The sequence below is a fragment of the Lepisma saccharinum genome, chromosome 13 (genome assembly GCF_977018435.1).
Source record: "Lepisma saccharinum chromosome 13, izLepSacc3.1, whole genome shotgun sequence".
Lineage (NCBI taxonomy): Eukaryota > Metazoa > Arthropoda > Insecta > Zygentoma > Lepismatidae > Lepisma > Lepisma saccharinum.
In genome coordinates, this window is record NC_139241.1 from 29,320,893 (window position 1) to 29,340,342 (window position 19,450).

General features: G+C 38.6%; 1 protein-coding gene across 2 annotated transcripts in view; it reads right to left on the reverse strand.

The window, feature by feature from the left end:
• Window positions 1-2,635: 2,635 nt before the first annotated feature.
• LOC145997220 (uncharacterized) overlaps window positions 2,636-19,450 on the reverse strand; it is a 136,649-nt gene continuing 119,834 nt past the window's right edge. Inside the window, exons 5-7 of one of the 2 annotated variants that reach the window (XM_083133991.1) lie at window positions 16,958-17,101; window positions 7,346-7,474; window positions 2,636-2,776 (exon numbers count right to left, since the gene is read on the reverse strand). In XM_083133991.1, coding sequence (XP_082990117.1) covers window positions 2,708-2,776; window positions 7,346-7,474; window positions 16,958-17,101 — 342 coding nt within the window. In that variant the 3' untranslated portion in view covers window positions 2,636-2,707. The remainder of the gene's footprint in view (window positions 2,777-7,345; window positions 7,475-16,957; window positions 17,102-19,450) is intronic. The other variant, XM_083133992.1, reaches the window with a different exon arrangement.

Below are 19,450 nucleotides of genomic sequence, written 5' to 3' on the forward strand. Positions count from 1 at the left end.
GATGGCCCTTCACAGACAGCAAGATTTTCTATTTCCACGTCGATTGTGAATGAACAGCAAATTGAGCAACTTTTGTATAACAGTACCCAGGGAGTCATAATTGAAGTTTCTCTACTCAAGGTCCTCTGGAGTCTGTTGGAAGCAATGGATTGCAGTGAAATGTGGTATACCAACTATGGAGACCATGGGAAAGCAAAAGCTGATGAAAAATAAATAGTTAAAATTTTCCCCACCAGGTGAAAATGTGGTACTAAAGTAACAACAACCAGAAGTCGAATATGCAAAAGTTTATTTTGAGTTTATGTCAGTACATGCCCATCAACATGAATGTCCATTTGTAGGTGTAAGACGGTGGTCACACAAAGCATTTTCAGAATGTTGTTTACTGTGATCCAGATTTCAGCACCATATTTTCACTTGGTGGTGAACATTTGAATTTTATTTTTTTCCATCAGCATTCGCTTCCCCAAAGCCTCCATGGCCTCTATACCAAGTTTCACCACAATATGATGCTCCAAACAGTCTCTGGAGGGTTCCGAGCAGGGAAAATTTAATATGACCACTTGGTACTACACAAAACAACTGAATGTATCAACATGGTCTAAATACTCACTGTGCACCATGTATGAAATGTAGTTAAGTAAAGATGCACACTTGTTGTGGGAATGTGGTCTATGAAAAATCACCAATAGTGCCTGTTGCTTTGCTCACAAAACAGTACAAAGTATGAAGGGAGTAGTACTCGAGAGAAACTACTCTTAGTGCCTTTTCCTCATTACAGATAACTTCTACTTACAGTGAAAAATCCCTTGGTTTCCTCTGATGTTGGAGAGGTATGAATATTTCTTGAGATTTTGTACTTTTATACAGAAATTGCAAGTGAAACTGAACTAAATAGAAAATAGATTCTGAAGTAGTGTTGGTTGGAGTAAACCATTTCATTTGTTGCAGCTGCTGGAAGCAGTTATCAATTCCACCCATGGGATCCTGTTTTTATCCATTTAACTGTTTGATACCCGGTGGAGGCACATAGTGGTTTGGATCCCACTTTAAACTGTAGGTCCTGTCCTGATTAGCCTTACTGTGCATAAAGTGGACTTAAAACATCAAATCAATCGATTATCCATTTAACTGTAGCTGACCTGGTATCACTAAATTAGTACTTGTAGAGATTCCCATCAATACCAATGCTTTGACATTTCAATAATTACAACTTGCATTCGTAATGTTTATAAATATAATATTCAAGTATTCCATTGCATCTTATATCACATCACTCTACTAGAGAGTTTTGCCTTAAAATATTCAAAGTATTACATAAGATATAATCGAAATATTAAAATGGCTATCATTTATTTATGAAAATAAGTTTTGCCACACAATGCTGGAGTAAAATTAATTGAAATAATGTAGTTTGCATAATTTACAGGATAATTACTCTAAAAAATGTCCCTTTGCTTTTTTGGGTGTTGTCTTATGCAATACCAAAACTCCAGAAAGGTATTGCTGTTTCAGTTCCAACGGTATTTTCCAATACCAATATATTTGCATCCTTATTAGCTCAGCCTTATGTTTAACCTAGTTTTAGTAATTTTTAATGCTGTTTTAAGCTTTCTACCACATTCTGCATTTGATCTCTCACCCCTTAAGAAGGGTGGAGGTCAATTGAAAAATTAGGACAATCAACAAAACAAAGGGGCATGTTGTGACTGTCTTGCTTGTTTTTATGATGATGTTGACATGTATAAAATATCACATTTTTCATGAAAACTTTCTGTGTTGTAGCATGATATTTACTGATTAAGACTGATACAGTTGAAATAATATGTTAAAACTGAATATGTGCCAGAAAAAATGATAAAGTAAGTGTAAAAATTACTTACATTATTGTTTATAAATATGTTGACACAAGGCTTAATCTGTGAATGAATAGTATGTTCTTGGTTGCTAATTGAAGAAGTGTCTAAATTTGTACTTTGCAAATGCAAAGGTTGTTTCTTAGATTTTACATTTCTAGAGAATGGATACATTTTTGTATTTAGTAGAGAAGCACTTGGAAAAAGTCCTTTGGAAATCAGTGTTAATTTTTAATGATACCATAAATGGGTTTTTGATTTTACCAGTGATTTTATTTTCAAGATATATCCAAGCATTTCATTAATTAAAACCGTTGATGAATGTAAAATTGTATCAGTTACCAAATTTTCCTTGTCTGTTGGAGAGTTTGTGGGGACTGAGATTTGGGATTCTTCACCCTTGCCCTTAATGTTTTTCCACTGGCCTTAATTAAAATTAATGTATGTATAATTTGTTGTCATCCTCGCCCCTGTTCACAACAACATATAACACAAATGTAATTTTTAAAGACTGTGCCTCAAACTACTAGATAATACTGATGCGCAGGACACGGCTGCTATTGCATGAACAGCTGATGCTATCAATAATATTTTGAAGAGTTGCAAAAGTGTGTAAGAATGTGCATTACATCATGTGCATGTTCACATGATGAGGTATGCATATACTGGAACTTGAACCTACTTGTACATAATGGAATATATATTATAAGGACAGTTACACCACTAACAAAACTAAGAATGTGCAAAAAAAAAAAAATCAAATGAAAATAAAATTTGGATTATTTTTATTTGCTGTAAATTCACGAAAATAAATTTGCTAAGCATACACTATAAATGTGTTTCTACATTTGTCATTGGTTTATGATTTCTCTGTCAACCCAGAACTTGTAGGAAATAATTGAAGCAATGACAACCATGACCTGAAAGAGATAATAAACTCTCTTAGTATTTCTTTCCTATAATTTACTTTGAAAATCAAAATGTGCTTGAAGGTGCAGCAATTAAAGAAACAAGTAACACATACAAGTATACTACTGGTTCTACCAAGCCACGTTATCTCAGTCAGGTGTCTGACTACCATGCGAGAGCCCTGGGTTCGATCTCCGGTGGGGGAGAACCGGGATTTTTTTCCCCACCTGTTCAAGCAGCTCCAGCATCGTATAAAGTGGGTTCCTGGAGGAAACTCTGGGGCATGGTGCTGATCACATCACCCCCACCTCCAGCCATGACCAATCAAGTGTGGAGGCCCCAACTCCACACCCCCTTACACCTTCATGATGTGGTGGGAAGCATTTTACTTTTTTACTGGTGCTGCATTCTACAAAAACTGAAATAAGTAATAATGTTTTTTAGTGAAAAATGAAAAAAAGATTGTCTCTGGATATAAACCAGGGACTTCCACTCAGATGATGAGAGTAAAGCTTGGAAACCTTTCCAGAACTCTCGAGGCCAATATCTCGACAGAATCTGTTCAGGCAAAAGCTGCAGGCTAGTTGGTTAAAACTGATTGTAGTAAATGTTTTAGTTGCATTATTTCCTCTTACACTTCAAGAATTTCATCTCAGTAATACTACGAACATGGATCAAAAATAATAATAATTATTATGTATGTACTGATTCCAGTTTTCAGGATCACAAAGGAAGAGCCATTCCCCCTACCCCCTCCAGCACTTTTTTTTTTTTTGTTTAAATTTGAAGACTGCTGCATTGTGAGATAGCCCTGGTCTTGAACTCAGCCATGCCACGATCTTGGACATTCTGCTGAGGACTTGGCTGAAAATTTGCATGGTCTGCAGACCCGCAGAAGTCCGTCCTTCCTGTGATTTAGTAAAAGCTTGAAGAAATTATAATGAACTTTCATATGGTGTTGTAAAGGTTTGGGGAAAATAGAGCATCAATTATTAAATAAACTGATTTTAAAATATGAGGCTCAGTCAATAAATAACAAGGCAGAGGATATTACACCAAAAATATGGTCATTAGAAATGGATCGGTCCACGGGCCCGAAAAGGAGGTGCAGGTGTGACGAAATTGATTCTCGCTAGATGGTGTTACGTGTCTGGCAAGGTATGCGGAAAGTCTGCTAACTGAGCAGCGGCCATGTCCAGTCATTCATGTTTGACTGCAACGCATTATGGAGGCATCCAAAGAGGAGCAGCAGGGTCTTGTGCGCTTCTTGACAGCGGAAGGTGTAGGGGGTCTTTGCAGCGTTACAACAACAGTAAGGACAATTTCCTGTCAGCAATTGTTACTGGCGACGAAAGTTGGTGCCACCACTTTGAGCCCAAGTCGAAACGGCAAAGTCATCAGTGGAAGCACGCAGATTCCCCTCCACCAAGAAAAGTTCAATACCCTCCACGCTAGTGCCGGCAAGGGCATGCTTTGGTTCTTCTTCAATCACAAGGAACCACTCCTCGTCGACTTTCTGGAGCATGGAGCTACGGGTCAATGCCCAGTAGTATTGTGAAACGTGAACGAAGCTCAGGAAGGCAATCAAATTTAAATGTCCCAATCACCTTTCTCGTGGTTTTGTCCTATTGCACAACAACGCTAAACCACACACAGACAATGCAACAAATGACTGTCTGAAAAAATTCAAGTGGGAAGTCCTTATCCACCCCCCTATAGTCCAGATCTGTCCCCGTGTGACTTCCACATCTTCAGTGAGCTCAAAAAAACACTGCAGGGACAACGCTTTCAATCGGACGATGATGTCAAGGAGTACATGCGCAATTTGTTCCAACAGCAGCCAAAGGAGTTCTACGAGCATGCCATTTTGCGACTGATGTCACAATGGAATAAATGCCTAAACAGTGGCAGACAATACTTTTGAGATAATTCTTGAAGCTTTCCTGGCGGCGAATATTGAAGAGGTTTTCTCTGGCAATCAGCCAGGTGATTTCCAGAAAGGCTTCCGAGCTTTTGAGAGCTAACATCACTCTCATCTTCAGGGAATGAAGTGCAGAGATAAGTCAGGGTGACGTTATATGTATTTGGTGTGGGAGGGGTCCGGTGTAGGTGGCAGGCCAATTGGGTGGCGTTTCTCCGACGTCCGTGCTCCCAGTCGACTATCGCTAACCAGGCTGGGTCCAGTTCGAGTCGCATGTCCCTGTTGAGGTTGTCCTTTTCCCCGTGTATGGCTATTGCTTCTTTGATGAGACGGTCACAGTAATTTGATGATTTATTGATGATCTCTGTGGTTGTGAAATCAATTCTATGGCCCTCCTGGATTGAATGTTCTGCTAACCCTGATTTTTCCGGATGAAAATTCTTTATGTAGCTGGCGTGTTCTTTGCAGTGCTGTTCAATTGTCCTCCCCGTTTGTCCAATGTAGGCTTTACTGCAGGCACAGGTGATACGGTAAACCCCCAGTGTCTTCTGTCCTAGGTCGTCTTTGGGGTTTCGAAGTCTGCTTCTGACTTTCGATGGTGGTTTGTGGATCGTCTTGATGTTGTGTTTTGAAAGAATGCGGCTGATGACTGCAGAGAGGTTACCAGTGTATGGGACGATGGCTATCTTCTTGTCTTCTTGGTCATCAGGTGGATCCAGGTTTGTTCGTTGGCTGTTCTTGTGTGTTACTTTCTTTAGCGTCTTGTTGATAATACCTTCACTGTATCCATTCTGTCTGCGTAGGTGTCTTATTTCCTCTTGAAGGTGCTCTGCGTGGCTGATGGCGATGGCTCGGTGAAACAATGTCGAGAGTACTGTTGACCGCTGCGCTGGATGGTGAAAACTCTTGGCGTTGAGGTATAGGTCGGTGTGAGTAGGTTTCCTATATATGCTGTGTCCTAAGGTCCCGTCCGGTTTGCGTGGGATGAGGATGTCCAGGAATGGAAGGCTGCCATTGATATCTGTTTCCATGGTGAATTTGATGTTCTGGTGCTGGTTATTGAGGTGAATCAGGAATATTTGTAGCGCTGCTTCACTGTCCGGCCAGATGACAAAGGTGTTGTCTACATATCTGTAAAATGCGGAAGGTTTCTGTGGAGCTGAACGGAGTGCCTCGTGTTCGAAGTTCTCCATGAAGAAATTGGCTATTGCCGGTGAGAGTGGGGATCCCATTGCCACTCCGTCAGTCTGTTCATAGTATTTGTCCTTGTAGCTGAAGTATGTTGAAGTCAGGGTATGTTTGAAAAGGCTAATGATATCTGGTGCAAAATGTTGCTCCAACAGTGTTAAAGAATCTTGAAGCGGCACTTTGTTGAAAGCGATACAATGTCGAAGCTGACTAGAAGTTCTCCGGGAGAAGTTCTGATGTTCTGAAGGGTCTTGAAGAAGTCCGATGAGTTTTTAACATAGTGTTGGCACTTTCCCGTCAGAGGTTGGAGTTGTGCCGTTAGGAATTTGGCGAGTGTAGGTAGGGCATCCAATTGCGCTTACGATGGGTCTTAATGGAACATCAGTTTTGTGTATTTTCGGAAGGTCGTATAAGTCGTGGAGGTACTGTTTCATTTGGTGTTATCCGGTCCCCGGTTTCTTTCGGCAGTGTGGATTTCTTCAGTAGAGCTGTGGTTTTCCTCTCTATTGCAGCTGTGGGATTTCGGAGTAAAGGTCGGTATGTGCCGTCGGTGAGAATGTCTGTGATTTCGCTGTTATACTCTGTGGATTCAAGTATAACAGTGGTGTTTCCTTTGTTTGCTGGTAGAATGATGATGTCCTGGTCTTCTCTCAGTTGCTTGAGAGCAGCTTTCTCTGCTGCTGTGATGTTCGGTTTTGGTGGAGCGGCCCTTTTAATGGCCACATATACTTCTCGACGAATGTCCTGGGCGGCTGTCACTGGAAGGTCTTTTACGGCTTGCTCGATGCTGCTGATTATGTCTGTGGTAGGAATGGTTTTAGGAGCGGGAGCGAAGTTCAACCCCTTTGACAGGATGGAGATTGTGGCTTCGTCGAAACGTTTTGTCTCTGTTGACTGTTGGATGAAGCTAGGTGAGAGTATTTACTGCTCTGCTAGGCAGTGGTCTTGCTGGCTTGTAATTCCATGCGGGCTTTGGTGGTGGTGTCTATCCATTCAGTGAAGAAGAGAGTGACGTTAGCTCTCGAAAGTTCGGAAGCCTTTCCGGAAATCACCTGGCTGATTGCTCGAGAAAACCTCTTCAATATCGTAAGTATTGTGAAATATCCTCTGCCTCGTTATTTATTGACTGCTTTCTGGGGGTGAAAATGTGACATAATTGTCTTCATTTCTATTAATATTAGAGATGGTTTATTATAATTTGTTCCATATATTTGTCAGTCAATGTAAAGACTTAGGTACTAAATAGAGTTCACACGTTCCACAATTTTGCTTAATTGTGTTGTATAATGACAATAAAAGACCCATGAAGAACAATTTTAAATAAACATATGATGCACTTCAGGACTTCAAATATTAAGTCAATAAATGAAAACAATATTTGTATGTTCATTAAAGATCTTGTTATCTTATTTATTAAACAAGTTTCTTATATCAATAAAAAGACAAAGTGTAACTAAAATATTGTACTAACCAAAAGTGACATGAAACCCATGCTTAAGCCACCAATTACAGAAGCTTCATTTGAAAAGTCTTTTGCTAGTGCATCCAGGCATCCTCTCACAAAAATTTCATTTGAACAGCACTTGCAATCACGTCTGGCCTATGAAATATGTAAAGGCAAGAGTGCAATTATAGTTTATTCCTATTTCATAATGATAGCTATAAGCAAAAATAATTTTCAAATGAAACAGAAATCCACACTCACCTCGTTTATCTTCTTAAAGAGTTTTCCTCGCATCGCTTGTCAGATCTTAATGCTGTATTACTTGCTGCATACAGCTGTTCCAAGAAGAAAAGGACTGCAGCAAATTGCAAAATTGAGTGCATAGTCATTTGCAACTTCACTCTCTTGCTTTGTTGTCAAATAATTCAACAGCATTAAGGGCTTATCGCAGCAGGGAGGTGATGAGAAGCATGTGAGAAAGAGTGTCACTTGTGAAATGTGCCTTCGACAAGACAATAAATACTGCGATTATAGATGTGAGAGCAATTGTTATATCACTGCTAGACTCTGTATACCTCAGTGAACATCAATGTGCAATCTTCAGTCAGTTGTCTTTTGTGCTATGTTCAGTGAAGTAGCTGTGTTTTATACTCTCAAAGCGATGCTTTTAAAGTGAATTAATTTAAATTAATTGTTATCAAACTAATGTGCAGTTAATAAAAAGGGTTGTTTATTTCATTATGAATGTTACATATATACATTTCTTTTTAAGACCTTGCATTTGTATCCTATTCTAAAACGTAAACACAAATATACATTTTTCAATTTGATTACCTGATATTAAAAGTGATAAATTTTAGGTATTTTCATATTATTTGTAGTCAAAAAATTATAAAATAGAGTAATATGAAGACTTAAACATCAACCACTCAGCATATAGTTGTGGTTTTAAAACGGAAGTCAACAAATTAGCAAATTTCATACACATATCCAGGAGATGTCTAATGGACGTCTTGTGGATATTCATGCTGAAATTCTGGATATCCATAGGATGTCCCAGAATGTCCAGTAGACATCCATAGGATGTCTCCTGGATATCCATATGTCTGTCCAGGGAACGTGCATAGGATATGCAGGAAGGATGTGTTTTGGACATTTTGTGGATCAGTTTTGGATGTTTTTTGGACATTCTGGATATGTTACGGACATTCTGTGGATCATTTTTGGATGTGTTTTGGACATAATATCGATCATTTTGTTCATTCTATGCATGACTTTTGGACATGTTTCAAACATGGGTTCATGTGATAGATACATTATCTAGATGTTTTTATTTCATTGTGGATAAGGATATATTCTGAACTAAAATTGTACCTAATCTGGACATTATGCTGATATTTTTCGCACATATTTTGGAAACGAAAAGAACATTCCTGGACTAGATTTACACATAATGAAGACCTCGAGTACACATATGCTCATAAGAAGCACTCCACTCTCTCTCTTTTTTTCACTCACTCACTCTCATGTACGCACACAAATTCACACACACGCATTTACACATCCGAAAAGTACTTTGTATTCACATGCATAAGCAGAGTAAGCAGAGCTTATTCTTCACTACCACACAAGGCAACGTCATCATGCAAACTGCAGTTGTGTTCGAGAAGAGACACAAAGAAAGCCTTGTGGCAACTTTTACCTGGTAGCGCGCATGCGTGACTTGCTGAAAAGACAATGGGCCTACTGACAACTCAATTCCTGTGGGAGATGTTTATTTATGATTTATTACTGCATAACAAAGTTTGAGTGCTAACACAATTGAGGCTAGATACTATGACTGAATCTTTACACGGATATCAAAACATTTGTCAAATTTGTGATAACACATGGACGTAATACCACATATTTCATGAATATCCAGAATGGGACGTCTTATGGATATCCAGGATGATATATCCCATAGACGTCCCATGGATATACAGTGCTGGATATCCAGGAGTGGATATCAATGGGACATCCATGAGATATCCACAATATACATGGATGTGATCTGGACATTGTGGATATCCTATGCACATCCCTTGGAGATGTGTGCTGTATGGGTTACAATACAAAAATAATAATTTCCATAGGAACCCGTTGCAGTCCCATCATGAAATTTTGCACACAGATAGTCAATTGATACCTTCAAAACATATTTTTTTTCAAAGAAATTAAAATTGGCATTTTTTAGATTTTCCAAAAAACTTTTTTTTTTTTTGTGTTTCTGAAAAATTCAAAAAGCACAGTCATGTTATGTTGCATTTCAAATTAAAGATCATTAAAAGCAGAAGAGAATGATATGAATTTGAGCTCTCTGGAATAGTTTTGATCTACAGCTGTATAAAGATTTCAAAATGTCATCAAATTTTGGAAATTTTGTTGTTTTTTTAAAGCCATTTACTCAAAAACTAAGAGCCCAAAAAATCTGAAATTTGGCAGTTTTTGACCTCTTGATAGGTACAATGAATAAACAAAAATATTTAAAAATCTGAATTCTTTAGGTTCAAAAATATTTTTTATTGATTGATTTGACATGGAGTGACCCAACTGTGGAATTTGCATTTCTTGACTGCAGAATCAATTGTGAAGAACATGCCTCTACTGTCACAGAGCGAAAATTCATGTTTACATGTAGCTTTGCAAGAAGATGAACTACTGTAATCAATGCTTGAAGTAGGGGACTGCAGTGGGATGCTCCCTCCCCAGTTAAGAATATTTGTGTAAAACACAATCCCAGACAGGATAATTCGACAATAATAATATTGAATGCATAAGCGTCTCCCTACTTCATTGTCTCAATACAAGTATCTCCCCACCTAGGAATTTCCACTTTCAGCACTGACTATAATAATATATTGTTTGAAATTTGGGAACAGTGCATTAATCAGGTAATGTGTTTAAAGTGTTAGATATGTAAATATACAGGGTGACTGGTAATTAGATGTATTCCCTGAAAGACAAGAGTAGAGACAATTTGCAATAAATTTGACCATATGATAACCTGTCCGAAAATTAGTAGTTTCCGAGATAATCGAATTTCAATTGTTTTTTTAAAAAATGACAATTTTACACATAAAAACATGAATTGAGAAAAAACTGCTCATTGTATGGAACTTATTTCAGCGTTTTCTGATAGCTAACGAATAAGTGGTTCGTTCAAAAAAAAAGTTTTTCCCAAATAACAATCAGATGTAAGTAACGGGTGGGTCTAAACTTACAACTGATGATAAAAAAATGCACTCTTAGTTTACTTGGCAATGTATTAATAACAAAAATGGTATGACACGATGCGTACAAATTACTTAAATTACTTCCTTGTGACATCTGCTATCCAGCAAGGTACAAATGTTGCTAACATTCACATTTGTGTACAAGAAATAATACTTCATTCATCTTCATGTGAATGGAATCAATGAACAATACAATTAAAGAACATTACACGTCTTGCTCAAAGTGGTCACCTACGTTACGAATGCAGGCACGCAGGTTTTTACAGACATTTATTCTCTTAACTCTTGATGTGATGGTGTCCTTGATGTGTTGACCAGCTGTTAAGATCCTCTCCCTGAGCTCTTCTTGCGAGTTTACCGCTGTCTTGTCATGTGGCTAAAAATGTAGAAGTCGCAAAGCTTCAAATCGGGGGATCGAGCCGGCCAGGGAAACGGGCCGCCTCGGCCAATCCATTTCTTTGGGTAATTTTCATCCAGCCACTGTCGCACGCCCAGGCAGAAGTTTGGATGGGCGTCATCAACAATCATTTGATCGAGCCATTTTTCCTGCCCCAAATCTTAAATGGCATCACTTATGAACATTTTTTGAGGAACGGGATGGCAATGTTGTTGGAGGATGTGCCTCTAGCTACAAGACGTGACATGATTTATCAGCATGATGACTGCCCAGCTCGATCCCTCGATCGATTTGACGCCTGGCGACTTTTACATTTGGAGCCACATGACAAGACACCGGTAAACTCACGAGTTAAGAGACCAAATGTTCGTAAAAACCTGCGTGCCTGCATTTGTAATGAAGGTGCCGACTTTGAGAAAGACGTGTAATGTTCTTTAATTGTATTTTTCAATTGATTCCATTCACATGAAGATGAATGAAGTATTATTTCTTGTACACAAATGTGAATGTTAGCAACATTTGTACCTTGTTGGATAGCAGATGTCACAAGGAAGTAATTTAAGTAATTTGTACGCATCGTGTCATACCATTTTTGTTATTAATACGTTGCCAAGTAAACTAAGAGTGCATTTTTTTATCATCAGTTGTAAGTTTAGACCCACCCGTTACTTACATGTGATTGTTATTTGGGAAAAACATTTTTTTTGAACGAACCACTTATTCGTTAGCTATCAGAAAATGCTGAAATAAGTTCCATACAATGAGCAGTTTTTTCTCAATTCATGTTTTTATGTGTAAAATTGTCATTTTTTAAAGAAACAAAAGAAATTTGATTATCTCGAAAACTACTAATTTTCGGACAGGGTATCATACGGTCAAAGTTATTGCAAATTGTCTCTAATTTAACCCCTTTCAGGGAATACATCTAATTACCAGTCACCCTGTATATTTAGTTATTTTAATGAAAATATGGAATTAAATATGCATTTACAATAGTGAAAAGTTGCAATTTTCATTAAGCAAGAAGCTTACGTAGCTAAATAAAATGCATTAAGCATACATTACATTAATTGCAATGCAAAATTCAAATACAAAATGCGCTTAATTTTTTTACCAAAACAATGGATTACTAAACTTTCTTTTAATTGCTGAAACATGAATATCTCTAAAGACAGATTTATATTGACTGAAACAGCTTTTAATATGTGAAGTAATGGGAATGGAGGAAAGAAAAGTTTACAGGATTCTTGTTGGGAAACCTGATGGTAAGAGACCTGTAGGAAAGCCAAGACGAAGATGGAGGGATAACGTTGAGATGGACCTGAAGGAAATCGGTAGGGATAGAAAAGAGTATACGAGGTTTGGCTAGAAAAAAACCGGACTGATGCGATGAAATATTTTATTCGGCATTTTGTACAACAGGAACTTTATCTCCTTCAAAGTACTCCCCTGCACGATCTGTACACCGCTCCATACGAATTTTCCATTGCTGGAAGCAGTGTTGCCAGTCATTTTCCGAGATCATGTTCATTACATCCGTCGCTTTTCTTTGCACAGCTTCTACTGTTTCAAATCTGGTTCCTTTTAGGGCGGACTTCACTCTGGGGAATAAAAGGAAGTCACAGGGAGCAAGGTCCGGCGAATACGGCAGATGTTCTAACACTGGGATGCCATATTTAGCCAAAAATGTCTTCACTGACAGGGCCGTATGGACAGGAGCATTGTCTTGGTGCAGAATCCATGACTTCCGTTGCCACAAATCAGGTCGTCGTCTTCTTACTCGCTCACGAAGGGTTTTCAGCACATTAATGTAATGATGTTGGTTTACAGTTTGACCCTCGGGTACCCAATGAACGTACACAATTCCTCGAATGTCAAAAAAGACAATCATCATGGCTTTGAATTTGGACTTGCTCATGCCAGCTTTCTTGTGACGTGGCGAACTCGGGGTCTTCCAATGCATTGATTGGCACTTTGTGGCAGGGTCGTACGTGAAAAACCACGATTCATCACAGGTTATCACTCTCTCTAAGAATGTAGGGTCTGTTTCAATGTTCTTCAAAGTGTCCGTACAAATGTTCACTCGAGCTTCCTTCTGTTCCAATGTCAGGTTCCTTGGCACGAGTTTTGAACACACTTTACTCATGTTCAAATTCTCGTGTAAAATTTGTCGAACACTTTCTTTGTCTATTCCTGTGATTTCAGCAACTGCTCTAATGGTCAATTGACGATCTTTTCGAATCACATCACTTACTTTTTGAATGTTTGTTTCCGTTTTTGACGTGCATGGTCGTCCTGAACGTGGGTTGTCTTGGATCATTTCCTGTCCTTCTTTAAACCGTTTAAACCACCACAGACGCACATTCCGCTTTGTCCAAGTGCCACAGCGAAACTGAGAGGCCTGCACCCAGGGCAATTAGTCATTCTGTAGGCAGGGTATGGTAGTATAGAATCATGCATTGCTCAACCTTCGCGCATTCGTTGTTTGCCAATAGCAACATCAATCCGGTTTTTTTCTATCCAAACCTCGTATATAGATCTTGCTCAGGATAGGGACAGATGGAAGGCCTGTGTTGCTGCAGCCATGAACCTTCAGGTTTAAGAAGGCTAGATAGTTCGTTAGTTAGTTAGAAGTAATGGGAATATATTTAAAATATACAATGGATTTCACTTGGAAAATTTGAGCTTGCATTCTCTATTGTTGGCAAAAATGTTAGAATGACATGCATTTTCTATTGTCAAGATTTGAAATAAACAGGGAAAAGAAGAGACATTCAGATGAATGGAAAACCTGTGATATTTAACACAAGAAGTGAAATGTATGTTTAAAAATATGGAAAGTATATGTAGTAATAACTATAAAATATGTACTAAAAGCTAATATATGTAAAAATATTGAAAATAACATTTTTGGATCTTACATACCACAATATGCAAAAATAATACAAATAAATGATTTTAGCATCTTATGCATTTACAAATTAATAAATTATCATCCAAGGCTTATTAAAGCATTGGCATATGAAACAATTAAAAAAATCCAGAACACTTATTAGTACTAAAGAAGACTAATTAATGGAATAATGCCAGATTGGTTCATAAGCATGGGTAAGTGCTGGACCCATTATCTTGCCTGGCTGGTCTCAGGTAAGAGTCCTGGTGCTGACATAGGTGTTTCTTTGTGAGTGTCTGTGCATCCATTTCATATACAGAGGTTGTTCCGTCTACGTTTGGCCAATTTCGTTCCTCCCCCCCTGCACTCAGAATGAACTCACCCAACCTTGGTCAGGCATGTTTGTCAGTGTAGTGTGTGAGCTGTAAAAGAGTGGTTGTGTTTTCTCACTGGGCCAAAAATCCCGCCAAAACTGAGCCGCTTTTTGGGAGGAGTGCGTTGTATAACTTTCCAAGTGTTTGCATTTTCTCGCTTGGCCGAAAATGTTGCCAAAACAGTTGCTTTTGGGAAGGTTATGTTGTAGCCTTTTATAACGCAAAGTTCAGTGTGTCAATGATCAGGAAGTAGTGTAAGAGGAAGAATTGTGAAGTTAGTTTGACTTTATTCAAGAATGTGATCGGCAAGTATAAGGATTGCATGGCCCCAGCGTTCGGTTCTCCAACAAAGGGGACGAGAACATGGCCGTGCACACAAGCCACCACCAGTATGCAAGTGCAAGGTGCTGTTAACAGTTTCCAAAGACATATTTAGATGATTTTCCATCTGTCTTTGGGTCGGTGGATTCTCTTGCATGTCCATTCTGCGAAGTTTCGCCTGCATACTTGTGGTTTGCTTGTCTGCACGGCCGTGTTCTCGTCCCCTTTGTTGGAGAACCGAACGCTGGGGCCATGCAATCCTTATACTTGCCGATCACATTCTTGAATAAAGTCAAACTAACGTCACAATTCTTGCTCTTACACTACTTCCTGATCATTGACACACTGAAATTTGCGTCATAAAGGCTACAACATAACCTTCCCAAAAGCAACTGTTTTGGCAACATTTTCGGCCAAGCGAGAAAATGCAAACACTTGGAAAGTTATACAACGCACTCCTCCCAAAAAGCGGCTCAGTTTTGGCGGGATTTTTGGCCCAATGAGAAAACACAACCACACTTTTACAGCTCACACACTACACTGACAAACATGCCTGACCAAGGTTGGGTGAGTTCATTCTGAGTGCAGGGTGGAAGGAACGAAATTGGCCAAACGTAGGCGGAACAACCTCTGTACATACATGTTTGGTTTGGCACAAGAGCTGTCAACACCACAGAAATGCTTTTGTGTACTTTGAGTAGTGTTCTCTAGCCACTCATGCTCCCCCACCGTTGTGTTACATGTGCTCCTTTCCTACAGAAATTTGGTTAAAGTCCAGTGACGTGCACTGAGGAGTAGCTAGTCTAGCAGAGATAGATCAATCAATCTCACATCTCTAATTATTTTCAAATCACAATATATATATTGTCTTGTTAAAGCCACAGTTCATATGCAACACTTTTCTTTCCACGTGCTTCTCGTCCCTAGGCAAAGCTGGCCTAGCTCGCTCTTCCTCTGCCTCACCAGTTCCAGGTAGAAACGACCGCCCAAAGGAAAAGGGAAGATTTCTGCCTCTACCTCCTTTACCCCCTCGTCCCCCGCTGAAATGGTTGAAAGTCCCTGCTTTCAGGTCCCCCAGTCTATCTCCTATAGAAACACATAGGGGATTGGTTTTCCTTCGATTCCTTTTTAAATCCTCTAAAGAACTTAGGAGAAAATTTTCTGCAGTACTTACGTTTTCTGTATTTACAAAACCGATGTAGTTTTATTGTTTATGAAATGGGAACTTCTTATGTGCAGACAATAATGTTATGCTTTCTTTCTTTTCTTTTTTTTTTTCAAATATGGAATATATAATGATTAAATTACAAATATGTGCTCAGGCTCTCTCTTGCTCTCGTTTTAGTAGTGTTTTATTTAAATATACTAATCTCTTGGCCTCTAACAGTCATAAATATGGATGTATTTATTTGGGCAAGAGAACACACGTTCATATTGTTGTTGGTTTGGTTTATTTTACTTTGCTTTTCTGCCACATTTGGTTATCGCAAAAATGAGGATGAGTGATGATATGATGAAATTGATGATGGGACCTCATTTGAATAATCCAGGCCATTATTCGAACCTGTGATGAGCGCGCATTCGTGTTCCTATGTGTTATAATACTCTGCAGTGAATAATGAAATAACTTGGAATGAACAATATATCTCAAAACTCAAAAAGCCAAATGAATATTATTGAAGAAACTACAAAAAAGTGTGTTTTGTTTCCTGTTTTGTTTCTGTGCATAAAGTGCACTTAAAATATCAAATCAACCAGCTGTGGGGAAGTGGTTATAACAGCATGCTACAACACCAGGAGTTCTGGGTTCGAACCCCGACCTGCGAATGGTGTTCTTTGTGTTTGTCCCTCCATTAATTTTATCATATCATCTTCGCAATTAACCAAATGTGACAAAAAAGCAATGCTAAGTAACAAAAATGAAATCAAATCATTGATTGATTGTTTGATTTCTTTTATTTTACTTTGCTTTTCCACCACTTTTGGCTAATCGCGAAGATACGATAAAATTGATGAAGGGACCCACACAAAGAACACCCATGGCCAAGATGAGATTCGAACCCAGGGTCTCTGGCTTAGTAGTTATATCAAATAGTTTTTTATTTTCGAATGGGGGTGCGGGTACTTTCTTTTAGTACTCATTCATCATTTTGCAATCTTTTCCTGTTATTGACATTCCTTTTTTTTAGGAATACTGGGCCCTAAAGGGGGGAGGGGTATGGCCCACACCAACCCCCCTTGAGCACGCCACTGATTGCTACCCCAAGTGTAGACTTCACCACACGCCACTGTTAAAGTCCTATGGAGGATTGGCTCTAGTGACATTAAACTCAGTTTCTGAGTTTGAGTGTAAATATGTAGAATTGCTTGAATACACACCTTGTGTTGCCTCTCGCAGAAATTTGGCTCAGTTGGCCCCTTCCGCTTGAAAGAATTAGATTTGTAATAACAACATGATAATGGTGGAGGTATTTTGTTGAGCTTGAACCAGTCATCAGGACCCATAATGCCACAACATTCGAGCTGTTGGTAATAAAAAATATATTAACCTCTTAATGAATATAAAACAGCAATTGTGGAAAGATTTTATGAAATAGAAGAACAACTTACTTGAAATACAATTACACACACACACTTACAGGGGGTGGCCAGATTTATGGAAACACACTGCTAAGGGAAGGGTAATTCATTGTGAGTTGGCAGCACTGAATCGTCATGCATTGAAATGGGCATTCATTATCACGATGTTTGCCTATTGCATGTGGAGCCTGAATCAGTGCAGTATGAACTTTCATGTGCAACTGTTTCAAGGTAAAGCTATAAAAATGGGAGACCTATTGGATTTCCAAAGACAAAGAGGGCAGATTGTTGGAGAGTGTTTAGTTGGTGCATCAGTAATGAAGATTGACACTTTATTTGGTATAGCAAGGGGGACAAGGTCGAAGGTTATGTTAGCATACATAAATCATGGCAAGGTGACATCAGGGAAGAGACATAGTGCACAAAAGCCAACCTTAGGGGACAGGGATCCATGAGCATTAAAGAGGATTGTCATGAAGAAGTACAGAGGCAAAAGTGAGAGCAGAACTGAATGAACATCTGGCAGATCCTGTTTCCACAAAAACAGTCTGACAGGAACTTCATAAACTCAACCTTAAGGGTAAGTCTTACTCTATGGTAAGACTGCCATTCCTAAACCTCTGATTACCATCCACAATGACAGTGCATGAAAAAGTGGTGCCATGATCACAAGACATGGACCTGTGGTGACTGGATAGAGATAATATGGTCAGATGAGTCATCTTTCTAATTGTTTCTGACAACGGAACATGTGAATATGTGGAAAATGCCTAAAGAGGCATACTTTCTGGACTCCCTGTGCCCTACTGTCAGACATGGAGGCGGATCTGTGATGGTTTGAGCAGCAATCTCCTGATATTGTGTTGGCCCCGTCATTCCTCTGCAAGTTAAAATTATGGCCAGTAACTATGTGGAAAACTCTGCCAATGCTACAGTAGTTCCAAGCTTGGATGAGAAAGGATGAGGGTTAGAGTGAATAAAAAGACTCACTCCATAAAATACAAGGATAAGTCATTAAATAACAGGAATTTTATTCTAAACTTCATGCACGAAGAAAAAATTGTATTTTCTTGGGATTCAAAATTGTACCTTACTAGAGTGCTGCAATGAGCGTTTTTTGCTCGAGCTGCAAATAGTTTGCATGGGCAGCGCTAGATGACATACAGAATTTATAGGTCTTTTGCTTTAGCAAAAATTGCTCAAATGAGTTGAATACACTCGAACTCTCAAACACATATTTCACTCATTTGTCTATGGTAGTGGTCCTCAAAGATGGATCGTGAAGTAAAAGACGAAGTGAAATTGAAAATTAAGTGAACATAGTCATCATATCCATGTCAAAATGCAGTTTTGTATATCTTACCAAGATATGTGAAAATGAAATAGATGATTAGGGGCTGAAACTGTCTAGGCTGACATTTTATGTTTCTACGATTATTATCAAATTAAAATAATGTTCAATTGAATATATAACTGCATTTTATTTCCCAGAATCTGATTATCCTTTTCAGAAAGTGAACAATAATGTACACGCTGTGATACAATATTTGTAATTGCTTAGGCAGGTCTGTCAGCATGTGTATCCATTTTACATTTCGTCTGTAGATATTGAACACTTTTATATGTACTGTATACAGAATTATGATTTAGCATTATAATTGCACAGAGTGGTTTCCTTCCATATATGGGTTTTGGTAACACTGTTAATCCTTGTTTCCATCTTAATAAAACATTAAAATGCTGACCAAGGCAAAATTTATTGTATAAAAAAATATATACCCTAAAAATGTAACATTTCAACCCTCTAACAGTGCCTTCTTCAGATAAAGATTCACAATAAAGCAATAAATCAGTGCATATTTATTGTCAATTTCTTTTTTTTTTTTTTTTTTTTTTTGAAGAAGACCGTGTTAGAGGGTGGAAATGTTACGTTTTTAGTGTATATATTTTTGTATACAATAAATTTTGCCTTGGTCAACGTTTTAATGTTTTATGGGTTTTAGGTTGACAGTGCTGCTAATTAGGCTCTGAAATACGAGATGTTGCTTGTCATACAAGTGCAGTACACTCGAGTGTAGCACGCTCGAGCGTGGGAGAATCAATTGAGTTTGAGCAAGCGAAAGTGGTCCCATGCAACCATAAAGGTGTTGTGACGATCGAGCAGTATGCGCCTGTGCAGTAGCTCATACAACATCGCTGCTCCACTGTTGACTTGCACCGTAGAAGAGCAATGAAGTGCTATTCGTCTTTTGGGGTCAGAGAAAGTGAAACCTTCTGAAATCTACAGCAGAA